Here is a 21,897-nt window from a genome sequence, read left to right on the forward strand (position 1 = left end):
ATGTTACTCCCAGGCTGCATCTGTAGGTTCTCTGTACAATTTCAATTATTCGAGTCAATCACGGAGTGGCAACTACGAACTGTACGGTCATCAATGCTTATGCTCATTTTGAGATGATAGATACAATTTCTAAAGAATGTTATGTTGCCGAAAAACTTCAATAGTAGTTTTTAAAACACCCTCATTTTTTTTTTTTTAAGTGTTAATAAATCTTCTTCTATTTATTGGTCTCTGTTCAAATTAACGAATATTTTTAAATTTATTGTGCAGTAATGTATTTGTCCGTTGCTCAGCATTGTTTCATACATTCAAAAATCAGGAAGAATTCATATGATAATTGTTCGCAGTTACCTCCATGAGTTTCATGACTCGATTTGATTGTCCCTTTATTATCAACTCATGGAGATTTTACTGTATTAGGGAAAGAGCACCAATTTTCGACGCAGCAGTAGTTTTCGACCCGTTATATTCTGGCCTACTTTGTATGAAAATCTGAAAATTGTCACAGAATTCTTGTCGTGCTTTTCCCCTACAGATGTATGCACTCGATAAAATCAACCTCTTTTTATGGAAAACTTTGAATTTAAATTCAGAATTGCTTTTGTTCAAAAATTGCTATAAGATTGTAATTTTAGATTCTTTTGCCTTTGTCCCTATTCAAGTTTTCCGAAGCACTTATTTGAAGTAATATCAATTAAAAAACTTCTTATTCTTGATTTAGTGTTATGCCAGTGTACCAAGCTATAACAAAAAGATACTGTAGTTCGATGCTTATTTGATGAGTTTTGTGCAGTTTGGGATGGCAAGCTGTTTCATCTTAATCATTTAAATTTTACCATAAAAAAGCAAAACGTAGAACCAAAAGAACTCTAATATATTCATTTTACATGTAAAAAGAAAGTCAAATGCAAGTTTTAAAAGGAGTCGATAAAATCTGATCATCCTTGTATTGGAAAGTTGTTCTTCAAAATCTTTTGATGAATTCGTAATAGATTTTTGCTTATAAATAACCTGATACTGCTTTAAACATGTTGACGTCTTGTTAAAAACAATAATTTTGTGGAAGTCTATGAAAACTACGAATACCAGGATATTACATCAATGGCAATACAAATCACATAAATGAAGAATTTTCGTGAAAAAAAATCTACAATATAATGTTGTGTCAATAGCAGTTTTCACACTAATGGGATTAGTCAGTATTTTATATTAGTCCAAAAATTTCATTGAGAATTTCAATTAAAAAACGTTTTGATCAACAGTTCTAACAATAAGCCAGGAAGTACTGAAACAAACCGACTACATCATCCATTTACGATGACAAGTTAACAAAACTGAATGCTCTTTTGAATGCCGAACACTTTCTTTCAGATTAATTTCCCCACCATTATCAAGATCGAACCGACTGCCCTTTGTTGCCACTACCCAATCGGTAACAATCCGTTCAACACAGTGCTGCTGCTACTGCTTTTGGCGCTGTCCGCCTTTATGTACCTACAACAGATCCATTTGTGCGCTGGTCGTTGTTCACACAAATGACCATTTTCCGCTATCGCGCTATTCCACACAAAACAGCTGGCGGCCCGATGAACGGCCATTCGGTCCGCCTAATAGAGGCTAGAGAGACTCACGGCGTGGTTACGGTCCGGACCTGCAGTCACCAGAGCCGAACGACTCGATAAGCTGCTGCGACCAGCTGACCACAGCGTCGAGTTATCGCATTGCTCGGCTTGAGCTCGGCTGCCGACAAATGGAGGAAGTTTGCATAAAGGGCACACGAGCATTTGTTTATGTCCGCAGTCCGAGCCTAGACCCCTCAAAGACACAAAGGTGTAGTTTAAAAAAACTGGCAAAAACCCAGTTTTCAAATATAAATTTTAGCATAGCATAAACTGATTCACTATACGTCGCTCCCCACGGAGATATCTTGTTCAAGTGCTCATCAGAAACTGCGGAATGGAAAACACTCCGGTTGCGTAGTTTGCCTACAAAAATGTTTTGGTCTATGGAAACAAAAATAATGTAACTATGGTTGAAACAGGGACTGCAACCCTAAGTCATGTTCCCCAACAGGATTTTATTAAAAAAAAAAACACTATAATAGTAAGAATGCATAATTATTGCCATGATTTTTTTTAAATCTCGAGCACTGTGCATCGCCACTTCCCCCTTTTGTAGCATGTTTGTTTACAGATAAGAGTCTCCTTCGTTCCCAGTATAGAGAGGCAAAATCTGCTTTGTGTTGCATTTCGAGCTGGACGGAGATTGAAGCACTGGATATAAGTCCGACGACGGAGTTTACCTTTTGCAGGTCATAGATCACTTGCACTTTTCAAGTTGCACCGTGAATAAGCTGCCAAGCCGGTTGCGTAACGTCTTTATGAACTTTAAAGCATGCGGCATCAGATATACTAGTCAGCGAGAAATAATTGCTTTTAATTACGATCGTAAACATTATAAATCGTAAATTTGGAGAACTGACCCCTACATTTCAAGCGTTCCAGGAAACGTTCGTAGCCTTAATTTACGACGCACATATGAATGCGATAGCTTCCAGCAACCGAATTGAGAACGCATTCCTTTGTTATCTCAATAACCACTAGGGTGCCGGTACCAATGGTTGTTATGTACCAGTAGATTGGACTATGGAATAAAACGTACATTTTTTGATAAAAACGATATGTGCTATTTTTGGTGGATAGATCGCCTCTAGTTTAGTCGATTTGCCAAATTTCAGCTTTTTATTTCATCAAAAAGTCATATAAATAATTAATTTTACGCAAAAAATTTGCTCCCTTGCACCAATAGTTGTCGTCGTGTTCCAGTAGTGGATCAACGGATGGAAGCAGTTTTTAAAATGGATGTATAAAAATGAAGAACAGTCCCAGAGATGTTCTTAATGCTTCATTCGAAAGATATTAGTTGCTGTTTGAAGGGAAAAATGTTAAACCTGTGTAAAAATTTGCCTTTTTGTTTAAAATTCCTTGTATAATTCCAAAACGTCTACTACTGGAGCACTAGCGCAACTACTGGAACACGTGTACCAATAGTGGCTCAAGCGATTTTATGTTAAAAAAATAGTTTTATCACTCTTTTTATATTTTTCCCATATAGTAGAGGTTGAAATCTTTCTGTTGACGCCAAAAGATCTCTGGTATGGCTTTTCGTTATTTTGTTATGATTTTTATAGCTTAAGTAGCCCACTAATGGCACCGGCACCCTATATATTTATAGTGATGCTTGGAACTGACAAAGCGGTGACTAATGATCAATCACGCAGCAGCAGAGCTTCGTCAGTCAGTACCCTATTCAAGGGAGGAATGCCAGGACAGTGTATTGCAATCAACTAGTGCGACGATTCACTGGTGGAACTAATCGTAGTGAGTTTGCTGTTTCCTATTCTGTTTAACGATTTTTGGGTTACTGGGTCACTAGAATTGATTCGGATATTGTTACAATCGGGATCCCCAGAACACTTTTTTTTATTCTAGCTGTATGTAGAATATCAAAATATTTGATAAAGAAACTACAGAAACAGATTAAACTTATACAAAAATATAATGATTTTGAAAGAAGAAATACAGTACTCAAGTAAGTCGATACGAAATTAATGTAACTACGGTTCAAGGGACCATCGAAATAGCCATGAAAATGTTGACTAAAATTTATTTTTATTTCTATTGCAACTTAAATAATCATAAGCAAAACAAATATAGAGAAAAAAGTATGAAAACATTTACTATCGAGAAAGAGGATTTAAGATTAAAAGAGTAGTGGTAAATTTCGATAGCAAGATAACAAACACAGGATCAACAAAGGATAAAAAAATAAACTGAATAGGGCAGGAATTGGGGCCCAGATAGCCGTAGCGGTCGTGGGTTCGAATCCCACCGGTCGAGGATCTTTTCGGGTTGAAAATTTTCTCGACTTCCCAGGGCATAGAGTATCTTAGTACCTGCCACACGATATACACATGCAAAAATGATCATTGGCATAGTAAGCTCTCAGTTAATAACTGTGGAAGTGCTCATAAGAACACTAAGCTGAGAAGCAGGCTCTGCCCAGTGGGGACGTAACGCCAGAAAGAAGAAGAATAGGGTAGGAATATAAACAATTTCATGGCTTCATTGTAATATAATCTATATAGGGTAAACAAAAGGAACTCTAGAAATTAAATTCAAAAAACATTGCTGATGTTAAAAAAGCGTGCAAGGAATTAGAAAGGGATAAGCGTATGACTTCAAAGCAAAAGAAGCCGAACATTTTCTCCAGGATGAACATCAAATGACAAGGGATAACATAGGCATCGCACGAAGATGAAGATCTTGGAAAATAGACGTTGCTGAAAGTTTAGAAATTAACAAACAGAAGCCTTCACTACTTCTTAATAGCGATCAAGGAAACGGTCTATATACAAACTATATGCGACCATGAATATATAGGCAGATAATTAGGGATACGAGTAACTGGTACTGGTAACTGGTACTGGGATACGAGTAACTGATACTGGTCTTTGGTGAAGATGCTTAAGAATTCACAGTGTTTCCCAAAGGACCTCCTTGACTTTTCAGAGGGTCTGTGCAACTATTACAATTTTTTTTTCTTGATAAACAATAAAATTTCAGTGCCGCATCTTCTCTGTAACTAGCGAAGAATGGCTAGTAGAGTTATGAGCTATGTGTTAGTTATATCACGATTATTAGTTATATCATGCTAAAATCTTTGACGCCTTTTTAGCTGAAATCTGATGGAGTCTTGGCAAGAATTTCGACTACTACTACAGTACTAATTCCTGGAAGATTTCTTTGAGGATTTCGTAAAACTCTTGTCTGGAGGATAACCTATGATTTTCAAACGGGTTATTACCTCGTGTCTTCTTGACAGGTTTCAAAGGTGATGAGTATAGAACTCATGATAGAATTCCAAACAAGATTTTGAAGAATTTTTGAACGAGTAAATCTTTGAAGAAAAAATAGGAAAACTAAATGAACTCCTGACAAAATGATTTAATTTACTTTTAGGTTTTTTTAATATTTTTGCATTATGTTTAAACGGAAAGTCACTGGAAAAATGATGGCATCATGTCTATTCAATGTGATTATTATAGTGGGTTTAATCGATTTGATGGTTCAAATTCAGGCATGTTCTACTACAGTTAACTCTCCCTTACTCGATATTCCGTATCTCGATATCGAGTTAGAGAACCATAGTAAAAGTTGGTTTCCTTGGCTAACTCGATGGTCCCTTAAATCGCAGTTGCACTGGTTTTGTGTTCTGTAACTCGATACCTCCCTAACTCGATGGTCCCTTCAATATCGAGTAAGGGAGAGTTGACTTTATAACATTTTCTTGAATTTTTCATAACGTTTTAACACTTCAGTCGTCGCGCTGTTGTATTTTGTATAACACTGCTGAAAAAACCTCGCTTTTCGTTCACAACAACAGCGTGGTGGTTCTAGCGGTGGCAAAACGCGCGACGACCGGAAGGTTAAAATATTATCAGCCCCTTTTTTCTAGGATTCATTTATTTGTTTTCTGCATGGATTCTTCCACGAATTCTGACATAAGATATCTATTCTAGAACTTTTCCAGATATATCCATAATTTTAGATTTTATTCAAGATTTCACACAAAAAATATGTTTTATACTTTCATGTTACATCGATAATCAATGTTAACACTAACTAGATTTTTTTGGGAACGTTTTTGAAAACCATGTTTTTCTGCATCTTCACCAACCATATCGGGCAATATGTGCCACCTCATGCAATCGTATAACTTTTATTCAAAACAATATAGAAATGAGCTAATGACGAACAGTACAATATTGGAAAAGGAAACTGTATAAGTTTTGCATGAAATTATCAATTCCAGCGGGTTATTTTTGTTGGAGACCTAACACCTAACACATAATAAACAGACCACGATAATAAATCTTCGAGCTGTTTAGTGGAATACCTAAATCCAGATGAAAAACCGATAGTTCTATACTATTTAATTCACTAGAGTTTGTATCTTTTGACAGATACGCGTATTTCGACCTCAACTGTAAGGCCGTCTTCAGTGTCGTGTACTATACTCGACTCAGTCAAGTCTAGTACACGACACTGAAGACGGCCTTACAGTTGAGGTCGAAATATGCGTATCTGTCAAAGGATACAAACTCTAATGGAATTAAATAGTATAGTACTAAATTCATTTTTTTTTCATCTACTTTAACAGACCACGTAATTAAAGTATTAAATTGCGACACTAGGTTCAACCTATTATCTAGCAAAGTGTTCCACTTGTCATGGTACACTAAGTTGACTATACTATAAAAAAATATTCTGGCATAAATGAAGGTGATTCATTTTTCTCCGCTACTTCAACTAGTAAAATATATTTTGTTTTCCAATAATATTGTTCACAAACAAATTTTATTTCGCGCACGAATTGTTGAGTACTATCAGAAGTTTCAAAGGAATGGTAAAATTTACCAAATTATTAAACATTATTTTCTTCTAGGGTTATTTGAAAACTAAAATAAATCTACATTTTTGTGAATATTTCAAGTGTTGAAACGAATATTCTTACGATTTTTATTGTGGTGGATTGTTGAAGCATCCTTTTGCATATAATATTGACATTAGACATAAAAAGTGCCCCTAAATGGGGTTCGCTAGTTGGGACAAACCCCAAATGAAAAGCTTAAATGTCAAAAAGGTACTAATGAGTTTGCACTGAAGTCTTCATAATCACATTGATTCTACCCCATTACCCCGAATGCCTTTACAACGAATTCCATTACCCTGAACGTACCATGACCCCGAATTCCATCACCCCGAATGCTATTTCCCCGAATTTAAATTATCTTGACATGATGATATTGATGACATTTTGGGGTTTTGGAATTCTGGGTAATGGAGTTCGGGTTAATGACATTTGGGGTAATGGGATTCGGGGTGATGGGGTAGAATCAATCACAATATATATATATGCATGAACAAGTGTAGTACGAGATTCTATTTGTTTGAATCTTGTACATTATCTTGACTAGCAGGTCCAACTAATTCTCGCCGTATTGAAAAAATGTTCCTTTTTTCACTATCAAAAACTTAATGTTAGAACTTCTACTTTTGATGACATATAAATTCTCCTTTTCAAATAGTTATTTGATTGTAAATAAACTTTCAAACTACTTTTTTTCTAAAGAGGCCCTTTGCAAAATTATGGAAAAAGGAGGGACGTACACGGGTATACCACAAAAAGTAAAGAAAACTGGTTTCAGGGGTTCATCCCAAACAAAAAACAAATCGTCGGATCTTGCAAGAGAGTTGTATATACATAAAATGTTTACAACGAAATGGAACCCCATCACTCTTTTATCATAGCGCTCTAATTGGTAAACTTCTTACAAATGTTTACTTTACCGAACGCGTGTTCAGAATTGGTGAATCATTATGAAACATAGCATGAAATTTGAATGTCCATAAAATGAAGTACATAAAATCGAGGGTCAACTAAATCGAGGTATACCTGTAATGATAAAATGAGACAAATGATAGGAAAAGTATCGATAGACGTCCTGCATAACGTTTATAGCAAGAATCTTACCTGTTCATTTTAGGTTATGCTTCGACTTTTTCTTGACTCGTTTTCAATATTTCTGACTCTCGTATTTTCTTCTTAGCTACATATTCATAATTAAGGTTTAAATGTTTCCTACATTTACCAGTTGAAACATCATAGTTTGAATTATACCAGTACCGTTATGCCTTATGACACCCGACCCTATCGTAAAAGCGAGATAAATAAAAAATGGCCATCTTCTGATATGCATTAAAACGAAAGCCAGTCAAAATGTTCGCTTATCATTTTTCTACTTCTTGGTATAACGTCACTGACTGGGAGAGAGGCTGGTTTGCAGTTTAATGGAAAGTCAAGGAAATTTCCATTATGTAAAAATCAACCGACCGAGAATCGAACCCTGACTCCTTCAGCTCGACTTTGCTTTGTAGTCGATGAATTTGCCACTAGGTTAAAGAAGGTCCCTTAAAAGCCTTCCACCTTCATGTGAAAATCATGTTTAAACATTACGAGATAGCAAACATTGCGATTTATAGAATGGTTGCAGAGAACCATTCTATAAATCGGGTATCAGAAAAAAAACAAAAAATAATAGAAGACCCAACAGATTAGCTCAGTATGAGTATTCAGTTAAACTTTACGATAAAGTTGTTTGAAAAGCGAGTTTACAGCTCTGAGCTTATCAAAATCTGTAACAATAAAACGGCAACTATCTGGATTCAATAACGAGGGAATAAATTGAACGGGAAAATTATTCAGGTAAAATAACAAAAACATAATACGCAGAAGTAGGATCTCTGTTTCACGAAAATTGCGATATAATACAAAGAACTTATGCATCAAACTGATAACTAGGAAGCAGTGTAAGTCTCGGTGTCTCGGTGTATCTTAAATTTCCAAGAACATAGGGTAAGTTCAAGGTATACTGTTGACTTTGCGTGAGTTACTGCCGATATACCATATGATTCATGTTGTGACGGCAGTGCTTCATATGTGTCGCATGTGTCGATTGTGACGTCGATTGAGGATTCCCATATTTCAATTCACGGCTAACTGCAGGCAGATAAGATAGCAAAAACACCCCACAAACGGATAAGCGTGGTATATTTTTGACCAGAAAACTGATTTCAGTTGCATGCATTGCGTATATTCTTTGCATGGAATGTGAAGAGGTTGGCGTGCTACCTTTTTGTCAACATCGTGTGAATATTAAAAATAGTTACCTGAATAGTTCTCTCATTAGCTGTTACACATGTTAATGGATGTGCGCCTACTGATTGATGCATAGTTAATAGTACAAAACTGATAATTGCTAATTGTTTCTGAAAAAATCAATATCATGTAGCAATTAAGGCTTTGGACGCAACGAACTTCCTACACAATGAAACTTTGGTGATCATTCCTAGAGTCTGACAGCCTTGTCCTTCATAGCATCGATTATTGACCCAGACAATGCAGAAACGTCGTATTATATCCGTCGCGACGGCTCATTTACCCAAATTACATCAAACAAAATGGCGCTTAGACCTTCATAAAATAATGTCCGTTATTATCTCTCATTATATTTTCGTTTATATAGGTATATAAAAATCAATAGTCCTATTCCGAAACAGTTGAAAATGCAACAAATGCGGACGTATGTAAACAAAAAGCTCCAATAATTGCTCAGATGTCAGATAGAAGAAATAGAAAAAAAAACAGCCGGGAAATCGAATCAAATTTTCTTCATTAGCTACCTGTTTCTGTGTGCCAGGTGGAGAATGGCGTAAACCTTCCGCAAAAATGATCCAATTCAACATCCGATCCGTTGCTCAGAAAAAGGTAAATTATTGATTGGTTTAATTAAATCTGCTCTCCTCGGAAGGTTCTTGCTTCCGGAAGCATTGTGCTGAAAATAATATGTCTCAAATTAATGTTGAAAACGCTTTTCCGGACGGAGAGCAACGATATCCTAGGCGGCTGTTAGGAGGGGCAAGCGGGGGTTCCGTTTTTGACATTACTTTCCATATGCCACGCGAATGTTTTCTTAGTGTTTTATGCTTGGGTTATTTTATGTTTTGCTCATTCATCGTAACATGTAGTGCACACAAAAAGTTTCAGTGTGATAAGTTTTGTGCTGTCATTAACATCCAATCCTGGAATCCTCGCCAAATGCCCTCCCACTGCCACTGTTTTACCAAATTACACCAGCTCAAGGCAACATCGAATCATAAAATCATCTGTTTGTAGCGTATCCACAGTGGATTTAATAATCGTAAAAAGCGATGGCATGTCCCATCAAATGATCCCATTACATATTCCGTTTCAGGTCCCACCCAGGCAGACGCCGACTCTCAGCGCCCGGCACACGTCCGGAGTCGATTTGGCGGAAAATATTTCCATAACCGTTTTTACTCCACTCACTTCATCACCCATCATCTCCATCATCACTAGCATTAGCGAGGAATCTTTATTTCTTGTACATCGATTCGAATCGATTAAAATTTGAACTTTAACTTGGATGAGCCGAAGGATGTAATGGATCGTATTTAATGGACTGCAAATCTTAACTTATTACAGTTACTCACTGGGTCGTGCCAAAAAGCGAAGAGATGAAATAACAATATGAAAAGCATATTTAGACATTAAACGTACTGAGACACGTGCGATCCATTGCATTCTTTTTCACGTACTAGCCATCCACAACGTTAGGCTGCAACCATAAATTACGCAGATGAGTTTAAAGCTATTTGGCTTTTTTAATTTGAAACGAGGTCAAAGGTCAAATATTGGAATTGTGGGATGTTCATATCGACAAAATCTTTTTCTTTTCACTTCGACTGATTTTATAGATTTATGATTCAAATAGTGGTCCCGGCAAACTTTGTATTATCATCAAGTAGAGGAAGAGGTGGTAAAATAAACACCTTAAGAATATCATCTTGTTTCTGATAGAAAATCAATGAACTTGTATAGTTCTATCGCACATCATCAAAAATAGGGATGTCATCTGAAGCAGCAACACGAATTCAGACTAGAATAGCTAAATTTCTACACCTTTTTATCGCTAGCAAAAAAAACGATGCCCATGTTCATTTTACCAACAGCTGGCCAAATGGTAAGTGGTAAAATGAACATCATGCAAAATACGCGAGCAAAACAAATATGTTTGAACATTTTCATTGCAATTCAGAAAATATATCCATACATTGATTCTAGCCCATTCAAAAAGAAATATCAAGGTATCAGATTCGACACCATATCATAAAAACTTCAAGAGCTAAAAGTTACGTCAATTCTAATTTTCGAACGTGGTTTTCTAACATCTAAGTTTTCGTTGATATTTTCACTTCAATTGACCTTCGTATCAACCTGAACACTCTGATTCATGCTCTAAATCATTAGTCTTCTACGGCTAATGCTTCTACTTTTTAAATTCACATCACCCAGGTTTTCTTCAGTCTTTTCAACTATTCCGTAGACTAATCCTAAACTTTTTCCTCACAAATACACGTCGAAATCTTTGACGAATGCAACAGTGAATGAATCAGGTAAATCCGTTAACTCGTTCTCAAGCCATTTCGTGATATACAAACACCATTCCATTTTTATTTATATAGAAGGTAGAAGATAGATAGATAGATAGATAGATGGATAGACCTTCTCCTTATAATACTAACCCAATGTCCTTCCCATGACATGACTGTGGAGATGCAGAGGCATATTCGGCCTCTAGTAACATTGGTTGTATAACTAACATTCCTTCCCTACCCCGATAACCGTAAGAACGTGGCCGGCACCGTTAATGACTTTAAAAAATTGAACTCAAGATTTGTACACATTGACAATGGTAAGCTAATCCAAAGCCTCATTTATTGAATCTCTACGAAATGTACGGTCATCAATGCTCATAATAAACTCTGAATTAATTTTTAAGTTTCGTCTATGCCTGGACATTAAATTCACTAAGTTCATACAAGTGAACCAGTTTATGGGGAACGGGAGTGGTTAGAACACACGCCTCTCACGCCGAGGACCTGGGATCGAATCCCATCCCAAAGATTGTCACTTATGACGTAAAAAGTTCTAGTGACGACTTCCTTCGGAAGGTAAGTAAAGCTGTTGGTCCCGAGATGAACTAGCCTATAGCTAAAAATCTCGTTAATAAATAAAAAAAAAACTAGCTGATGGAAATTCTTACCAATATCGTAGAATAAAGATATAGCATGTGTTTTCCATGGATCATATCAAATAATAAGTGGTTTTAAATTTTTTTTCGACGGAATCAGCGTTTTGTATTGCATTATGACGCGATAGTTTGAAAACTACTCTTGGTTTATGAAAAACGTCTAGTGTCCGGACATAGAGGCTGTCCGGCCAGGACCCTCCCACCGGCTTACGGACGAAAACGGCCTTCGACTAATTGATTTCACCGCCTCCAAGAATATGGCCATTCGTAACACCTACTTCCAGCACAGCCTTTCATACCGATACACCTGGAGATCACTACAGCAGACAGAATCACAAATCGACCACGTTCTGATTGATGGACGGCACTTGTCCGACAATATCGACGTCAGGACCTATCGTGGCGCTTACATCGACTCTGACCACTATCTGGTGATGGTTAAATTTCAGCCAAAACTCTCCATCGTTAAAAACGTACAGTACCGACGGCCACCCAGGTATGACCTAGAGCGGCTTAAGCAACTGGTTGTCGCAGCTGCGTACGCGCAGCACTTCGAGGCTGCATTACCGGAAGAGGGTGAGCTAGAGGAAGCCCCTCTTGAGGACTTCTGGAGAACAGTAAAAGCAGGTAAGTGAGCCGAAGTTGACGGAACGATTGGTTTGATGAGGAATGTAGGCAGATTCTGCAGAAGAAGAATGCAGCGAGGTGCTGCAGCAAGTGACCCGATAGAACGTGTAACGTTATAGAAGGAAACGGCAACAGCAGACCCGGCTCTTTCGGTAGAAAAAACGCCACATGGAGGAGACGGAATGCGAGGAGATTGAACAGCTGTGCCGGTCTCAAGCAACACGAAAGTTCTATCAGAAGCTCAACGCATCCCGCAACGGCTTCGTGCCGCAAGCCGAGATGTGCAGGGGTAAGGATGGCAGCATTTTGACGGATGAGCGTGAGGTGGTCGAAAGGTGGAAGCTGCACTTCGACGAGCACCTGAATGGCGCTGAAAGCACCTGAATGGGACAACGAAGGAAATGCCTTCGTCAGTTTTGACGGAAACCAACCAGCCCCCACTTTGAGGGAGGTTAAGGATGCCATTCACCAGCTCAAGAACAATAAAGCTGCTGGTAAGGATGGTATCGGAGCTGAACTCATAAAGATGGGTCCGGAGAGGCTGGCCATTTGTCTGCACCGGCTGATTGGCACAATCTGGGAAACAGAACAACTACCGGAGAAGTGGAAGGAAGGGGTAATATGCCCCATGTACAAGAAAGGCGACAAATTAGATTGTTCCGAGCGATCTCCGTTCTAAATGTGGCCTACAAAGTATTATTCCAGATCATCTTCCGTCGTCTGTCACCTGTGGTAAACGAGTTCGTGGGAAGTTATCAAGCCGGCTTCGTTGACGGCCGATCGACAACGGACCAGATCTTTATTGTACGGCGAATCCTCCAAAAATGTCATGAATACCATGTCCCAACGCAACACCTTTCCATCGATTTCAAGGCGGCATACAATAGTATCGACCACGTAGAGATATGTAAAATCATGGACGAGAACAGTTTTCAAGGAAGCTCACGAGACTGATAAAAGCGACGATGGAGGGTGTGCAAAATTGTGTAAAGGTTTCAGGCGAACATTCCAGTTCATTTGGATCCCGCCGGAGACTACGACAAGGTGATGGACTTTCATGCCTGTTGTTCAATATTGCGCTAGAAGGTGTTATGCGGAGAGCCGGGTTCAACAGCCGGGGTACGATTTTTACGAGATCCAGTCAATTTGTTTGCTTCGCGGATGATATGGACATTGTCGGCTGAACACTTTAAAAGATGGCAGCCCTGTACACCCGCCTGAAACGCGAGGCAGCAAAATAGACTGGTGGTGAATGCGACCAAGACAAAGTACAGGGGATAGACAAAATTTTGCCCAAATTCAAATGCTCATAACTTTTTGAAAAATGGATGAAATTGGATGCATCTGGAAGCATTCGATGGCAAAGTTTGCCTGACTATGCATAGTGGCCACCGGACATCGGAGATGTTCCGGCTTTTTCGAGGTCATGTCCAAAACACCTTTTTTCTGTCGCTTAAAATTTTGTGCGGTCCGACGTTCTATGGATGGTAACATTTTTCCATGAAACTAGATCTAATCGAAGACTGAATGCAGATGGACGCAATAAGATTCGTTGGAAATCTTCCGATGTGTGGCCATTTCCGTAAAACTTGTTCCGGAAAACATGATCAGTCACGTTTGTTTTTCCAATCATGTATATATCAACCGGAACTATATCCAAATGGGCATCAAATTTTAATATGATGCTTCCGTGAATGTATTCAGAACCATAAGATGTTCTGATCAATTTATAGTGGGTTCTAGGTGTCCTGGGGGAAGTGGCCAATTAGGAAAATGTGCGGTGCAATATCAATGTGGGTGTCAAATTTTAAGAACCACTGGCTGCACTGCAAAGATGGTGTTCCGGTTGGTCCAAGAAGGCGTGGAGCGCAGCGAGCAAAGTAGGCGGATCAAGTGTGCAGCGATTTTAAGAGCGTGGGGCAGTACCGTGGTGAATCAAAATCCGGACGGTACCAATATCCGGACACTCTGGTGCTATTGATAAATTAAAGTTATAATAAGGTGATAATATGTTTGGGTTTTATTCTTTCATTTTACCTTTAACAATATTAATCATTTAACATTTATTTCTGATCTAGTAACCATCGTCAAATAATCAATAAAAATAAAAACAAATTATTTGTTCGCGTAGGACGTCATCTCGTCGCGGTCCAGCTCCAACTCAAATTTTACGATCGGTGAACGCGCGAATATCGTTTGAGTGCAGAAAAAGTTTGTGAACAATGTTTTTATAAAAAGTTCCAACCATAAGTGTTTTAGAAGAGATAATTTGGATGTTTGGGGACTCCACTGTTATAAATAAGTTGGAAATATATATTTATCGGTGTTTTAAAAGACTGTCCGGATTACGATCCATTGTTTTAAGATATGGACATCGTCTAGAAGACCAACGTACAACTAGTGTAAGTGAGTTTTCAGGAATTCAAGTAAGAGAAAACTTGAAAAATAACTAGGGGAAGCATAGTGAGTTATCAGAATTAAATTTAATGTGAAATAAATTGTGCACAACGTTAATGACAACTGTTTGAGTCAATTCGAGTGCAGTTCAAGCAACATGTACTTCGTTTCAGGTAATCAAACCACTTATATTACAAACGTGCCATTCTTTTTCAAATTGTAGGGCAAGAGTGGACATCAAATTTACTAAACATTGATATTTCATTGTGTGTTGATATGATTTTATTTGAATTGAACGAATATTACATACTATAATACCGATGTCCGGATATCGATTCAAAAGTGTCCGGATTTAAAGACATCGTTTTCATCAGGTGTCCGGATTTATAGACAAGACATGCTCTAATATTTGAATGATTTTCATATTAAAATCATGTTTTTTACCAAAAAGTTCATCACTTTCGTGAAGATCTGGCTTGAAACAATTTATTAAACAATATTACATTAAGAATGTCCTAAAACAACACACTCATATTAGAGTTCGAACATTTGTGTCACCTTAAGCGTCCGGGTATTGATGCATCACGGTACCGAGGATGGAGAAATGCGGCCACGAACCGAGTGTTGTGGCGTGAAATTGTTGATAAAGTGTTATCTGTTTAGATTTCAACTAAATAAATGATGAATGAACCAAACCACCGGAATAGACCTGACGCCTCTACGATTGAGGCTTTTGGTACCGTCGTTGGGGGTGAGAATGGGTCAAAAAAGGATATGTACGAATTATTTATTGAATAACTATAGCAATTGAACTCCAAAAAACTTAAAATTTGGTGTGTATGTACTTTGATGGTACATTAACAACTGTCCAAAAATTAAAGAAAAATATTTATTCACTACGGCTCTACAAGTGAATGAAATATAACCCAATCTCACCCCATAGAGAAGGTGTCATTGGGGTACTGTAATTGAAATAACTCGTTTTTGAGAATATGATTGCAAAACCATTCACAGCTAAAAAATATTGATGAAATACGATCGAAACAAGACGAAAAGACATCTAAGATATTTCACGAGTATGATAAACCCACTTAAAAGTACGATTATACCAACAAAATTGAAGAGCTATAAGGAAAAACTATGTAAGCCCAGCATTTGTCGTCACGTTTACATAAGTTTACTTGTTTTATTTTCCTTCAATTTGTCTTCAAAGTCTCATCCCCATTTCCATGAAGCCTTTTCAATTTTGTCAAAAGTGTACTGAAACAGTGATTATTTTAAACCTTCGCAAATAGTTAAATTTCGGTGTGATATTCCACGATCAAAAGATTTCAGGCAGTTGTTAACGTCATAATCCCGGTATTTCAGCGATCCAACTCATTTGTACTTCTATAAGATGTTTCTTTAATACAAAAATACTAAAAAATAATAAAATATAAAAAAATGTGCTCGAAAAACAGTTGATGGTTTGAGAAGTTGTCGAAATGCGTAGCATTGTTATTCGATGCACGGAATCCTCAAACAGACTTGTTGGATGGTTCAGCGATGTTGTATTTAGAAAGGATACACACATCTCAATGATGAAACAGTACACACGGCACCGTAAAACGACAAAAATGTAGACTTGTGATTCCATTCACAATCGTTCTTGCTTGACCCAATCTCACCCCCATTTTTAATGTTTTAGACACCGTACCGAAAAAAAATTTTTTTTTTGTGGAAAAATCGAAAAGATTCCAAAAAATACGAGTGAAGTGTATTGAAAAGACTAATAACCTGCTACTATTACAACAATAGAGGTTAAAGTACATGCGTGATACTTTGCACAGGAGAAATTTAATGTTGTAAATTTTCTGCAGTTTCAACATACAAGTTTGTTGACATATTTTACAAAAACTACAATTTCTTAAAATGTATATTGTGATAAATTTTGTGTAATAATATGTTCTCTAACATATGAATTTTTAACTTTAATAATATCAGCATTATTAGCTGATATATTTCATAAAACATATTTTTCCGTTTCGACCCAATCTCACCCCCTAGACCCATTGTCACCCCCATCGACGGTACACTTAATGTGAAGGGTGATGCAAGTTCAACTGGTTAAACATTTTTTGATGCCATATGAACCTAGACTTGCTGTTTTTTTTTTCAATTGATTCCGCGTCAGATCTATAAAACATGACATCACAATTAGTGACGTAAATAAACGACAAAATTACACGTTGTTAGTAAATGTTCTTCACACGATAAAACACAATTATATCATGTCTTGTTATCATGACAACCTTTGATATAATGTTGTTATATTCGTGAACTTAGCTTAAACTATTTTTTAGTTAGAACAGGATTGTAATAAAATTTGTTATTACTTCATGTAATATGGTGTGTTATTAAATTAATTGTAACACATTCTGATGTAATCTTGTTATGTATAAGTATAAAAATAATTCTTCAATAATTCCAAAATTGCTTCGAAATCCTCAATGGGATTTCCATTATAATACAAACATAACTCTCAAAGGGATTTCCACAGCCACTTAACCAGAAAGTCCGAATAGAATCAATGTTTGAACCTTTGTTCTTTGTTTTTACACAAATAAGCAAGTAAATTTATGATTTAAGTTGCTGTTGAAATTGTAGATGATTACATACCTTGCAACGAAAAAACAATTAGCTCTTATGAAATCGTGAAACTGAAACGCCAACGAGCTGAAGAAGATTTTAAAATTGCAATGTGGAATGAACACTGACACTTAAGTGTACAAAGCTGCAGTAGTGCAATCATACTGTAACCTCCTTCGAGTGAACAATCATTTGATAATTGTGTCCTCTATCGTGTGATCGGGTCATATTGATTCATCTGTAAAATGTGACAAAAACATTTTCTTTTTCTATTTTCTAATGCCACGCCACAAACTTAAATTAAGGCTGATGTTTAGCTTTTGGTTCTATGAAGGCTTTTCAGTGATTAATTTCACTATTATTATGTAATTTTCGTCCTACATATGTGGATCGTGTGGCGAGCACGACGATACTTTATAACACGAGAAGGAACGGAAATTTCAACTCAAGAAGGTCATCAACTGGACCAAAATCCGAAATCGCTATCTTGAGCTTGGACTTGTTGGAAATCTGGTCGTTTATCACTACCCAAGCATCATAGTTTGCTTCAACTCAAGAATAAAAATACCTCTCGAAATTAATCATAGTTACAAACTGTTGAGAATATGATACATAATTTCAGAGAACAGCAATTGCAACGTTGAGCAAGAAGTGAAGTATGTTTGCAACATATTTTTGTTATAGTAATATTGCTTATTTGTTGCAAAATACTTGAGAGAAAAAAAATGAACAGGAATCGCACTTACGACCTTAAGATCATACATTTTAAAGCTCTTCCAACAATTGCTTCGCCAAGGCATTATAAAAGCGAGCACATTGCCCAGAAATAAAAGCTTTTGCCAATTACTTTACTAGAACATGTTTTCGTTGCGAAACTCAAGTTGCGGATGCTATAAATGAAAGTTATTTGAAACACAACATTAATAATGGCATTTTGGAAGAAGTTGCAAGAGTTGTCCGAAAAGTACCTGAGCACATCTTGATAAACTTAATTTCATTGCTGTTTGCAAAGAACATTTGCAGCAAATCTAGTCATTTCAATAATTGTAAACGTTATTCACGGGGTAAAATATAAGTTCATTGGAACAGCAATGAAACTTTATGAGCTTTCGATATTAATATGCAATGGAACTAGAACTAAAGAAGTTACATATGCTTTGCTCTCTTTGAAAGATGTTTCGCGTGCTACTTGGGTAAGGCGATTTGGGTCCCAAAGTATAACTTGTATCACAGCTCTGTACCTTCGCGTCATTAACTGATGTAATGTTAACCATTATGGCATTTGAATAAATTGTGGCAAGTAGGAAGCTACTCTCTTTCCTGGAAAGTCAAGAATTTCGGAAAAATCTTTCACCAGTGGGATTCGAATCCACACATCTTAGCATGTTCTTGTTGAATAACTGCACCGCTACAGCTATCGAGGCCCTTCCAAAGGGTCAATATTCAGATTTTACCAAAACTGATTTCATCCTTGAATCATAGTGAAAATGACAAAATAACAATATCGATTCTTCCGAATCAGCAAAACAAGTGTTGTAAACGTGTCAATTAAATTCCGAAGGTCTTCCACGCCACATTCAACAGTCATTTCACAGCCTTCGCTAGCTGAGTCACCTAATAAATAAATCCATCCGAGAGTTACACAACTTTCAATCCAATCAGAATCGCATCAGAAGCGGCCTGCACATAGCAATGCAAATCGCACAACCAACCCGAGACACCCAGCACGTGTGTAGGTATCACAAAATGCAGAAGAGAAAAAAAAACTTACGACGACTCGAAGCAATAATAGTACTTACTGGTCCACGATCCAACATGATTGCAGCTTTACGGCAGCTTTAATGTGGGAAGGTTGGTTCTGGCTTCTACAATAGTGCTAGCTCGTCTAAACTAGGGTGCAGTTTCAATCAAACCTGTCTGTGACGGCGTCGTGTAGAATCTCTTAACCGAGGCTTGGCTTAAGGGTACTTCGCTTAGCACAGCTGATGAGTCTACTGCAACGGCAAAGATGCTGCTGGCAGCCGAAGTTATGTATGCCACTGATTACGCAGCAAATTGAGCACATTTAATTTTTCTTGGGATTTCTTCTGTTGCACACTGCTCTTGGCATGCCCGCTTCTGTGGAAAACCTTCTTGTGTAATTCACTGGTAGCAATTCCACCCGCAACAAATTGCTTGCTGCTTGCAAATAGGATTTTTTTCTGAACACGATTCACCACTTGGGACTTATCAAACACACACGAGCAGCGATGCAATTATTTGGGCTCGCTTTCTCAGTCTCTTGCTTAGCTGTTACACTTCTCTTGAACTATGATTGCGCTTTCATCTTCTTATTAGCATCAGCAACGGTGATTCTATGCTCTATGCTTCTTTATATTTTCCTCACTTTTTCTCGATTCTACACGCTTCGTATACACTTTGGTTGATCTTGTTTTCTAGATCAATTGATTACCGGAGCTTTTTCCACATTTCGTTCTACACGATACTTTTCTCCAGAGGTTAATTGATTGCTTTTTCTTCTTTCACCCAGATTTGCTGCTCCGCCGTAGAAGAAATAACTATAAATCAATCCAACACTACGCGAGAAACTTTCCGCGGAAACGCTGCAGTACGGTTCAACGCGCGAGAACTCCGAAAAAACAGAACGTCACGTCCAACCGTCTCGCTGCGACTAAAAGAAAACTCGGTTCTATCTCGGAACGACGGTGGACTTGTACTAATCAGCCGTGCACCACACACGACTCCGTTAACGGCTGGGGGCTGACTAAGAAGAGGCGGTCGAGCGAAGCTGTTCGCTCCCAAGACTGGCGTTCGAGTTCTTGATTCACTCTTTCTCGCTCTCTACGCTGTGGTTGTCGTCTACGTCACCGTTGTGGACGCTCTGCAGCAGTTCAGCGCTTCTGCCACCCTGCCAACCCAAACCCTGACTGGTTGCGGGCTGTTTGGCTCCACGGAGTTCAAGTGCTGCGCCGTTTGTTGCACTCTATGAGTATGAGAGCAGATACAGGGGTTAGACAAAAAGGTTGAGATGGGCGGAATTTGGACGAAATTCAAACATGCATAACTTCCTTTAAAATTGATGCGTCATTAATAGAGAGTCCATTCCGGAATTTGACATATATCGGGACTTCCCGTATCCCGGAATATGAGTTGACACTTAATGTCTATTCAATTAAACAGAAAACGACAAGAATATTCTATGCTTTCCTGAAGAGTACGTTAATATTGATAAAAAAGGTCGTTAAAAATAACTACGTTTTAAAAAATGTTATAAATGTCGAATTACTGTGGAGAAAACATAATTTCTCGCTGAACTTTTCAAAACAAACTACCGTAAATTCGGGTGAAATTGATCAGTAGGGTGAAATTGATCACTGTGTCACTCGATTTTATTTAATTCTAATGGAGCACAAATATCAATGTAACCCACAGTGAATGAACGTTGTTTGTCGTAAGTATGTCCAAATTGTGTGTTGTGAAGTTTTTTGCGTTCAAAAATGTTCATTTCTATGAAAATAATGTAACATTTCAAAATCTTGTACGGTGCAGTATTGACAAACATCAATAAACTTCTAGTTCTAGACAAGGATTTGGACATGGTATAATCCTGAAAGCTTGTTAGGATACTTAAGATACATCCCTAAACTAGATTTCATAACCAAAACTCGTACCAATTCATTGATTTGGTTAAAATAATTGAATTTCTGTTAGATATCAGGAAATTTCTTAGGAAATTGCATACATTTAGGTGTTTTCTGCGTTATTCTTGAAATTTAAACATGCATTATTTCTATATATATTGTATTGTTAAGAATTTGGCAAGCATATTCGGATTCAGGGAGTTCAAATTCATTATGTACAGTTATTTTGAAAACTAACAATAATCGCATTGATAAGTGATCAATTTCACCCCGAAATGAGATCTCCCGATTTTTTATTTTAGACATATTTTTTAGCACTAAAATTACATTTGTTAGAAAATGTCGGTACTTGAGTCAATGAGGCTCACCTTCATACTTGTTTTTCTGCATTCAGTTGTTTGGCGTTGTCAACATTATAGAAATCAGACAAGAAAAACCGTGAAAAGTGATCAATTTCACCCGAAATTACGGTATCTAACATTAAGAAAAATGAATGAAAAACTTAACGAAAGCTTCAGTATTGCACTATTATGAAAAAAAAAACAAAACGAAAAAGAAGAGAAACTGTCATTGTTACTTAGATTGTTTAAAAAAGTTCAGCAAGAATTTCTTGGAAATTTGCTCACCCTGTTAAAGTTTGAAAACAGCTTCAGATTCCATTAATTAACTTAGAAAAGGCACAATTCCGTTTTTTCAGCAGCATTCGTGGGCTGGATGAGAAAGTCGTGGATACCATGCCCGAACCAAGGAGAAAAATCATTCATTCTTCTCCCGCGGCGAGCGCCTGAAAGTCAAACCACCAGACGGAAATATGAATATCAATTAGGAGGAGCCGTACGACATGGCAAGACCTGCATTGGTGGTGAC

The 21,897-nt window shown here is 37.4% G+C and overlaps 1 protein-coding gene across 15 annotated transcripts in view; it reads right to left on the reverse strand.

Moving 5' to 3' along the window:
- LOC5570893 (dual specificity tyrosine-phosphorylation-regulated kinase 2) overlaps positions 1–21,897 on the reverse strand; it is a 414,629-nt gene that overhangs the window by 122,080 nt on the left and 270,652 nt on the right. For 3 of the 15 annotated variants that reach the window (XM_021844973.1, XM_021844974.1, XM_021844971.1), the window contains exon 3: positions 19,189–20,372. The exons of 10 other annotated variants lie outside the window; for them this stretch is intronic. In XM_021844973.1, coding sequence (XP_021700665.1) covers positions 19,189–19,206 — 18 coding nt within the window. In that variant the 5' untranslated portion in view covers positions 19,207–20,372. Of the gene's footprint in view, positions 1–19,188; positions 20,373–21,897 lie in introns of those variants that run through there. 2 more of the 15 variants (XR_002500512.1, XM_021844975.1) reach the window with 1 other exon arrangement.

Source organism: Aedes aegypti, chromosome 2, assembly GCF_002204515.2.
Source record: "Aedes aegypti strain LVP_AGWG chromosome 2, AaegL5.0 Primary Assembly, whole genome shotgun sequence".
NCBI classification, from domain to species: Eukaryota; Metazoa; Arthropoda; class Insecta; order Diptera; family Culicidae; genus Aedes; species Aedes aegypti.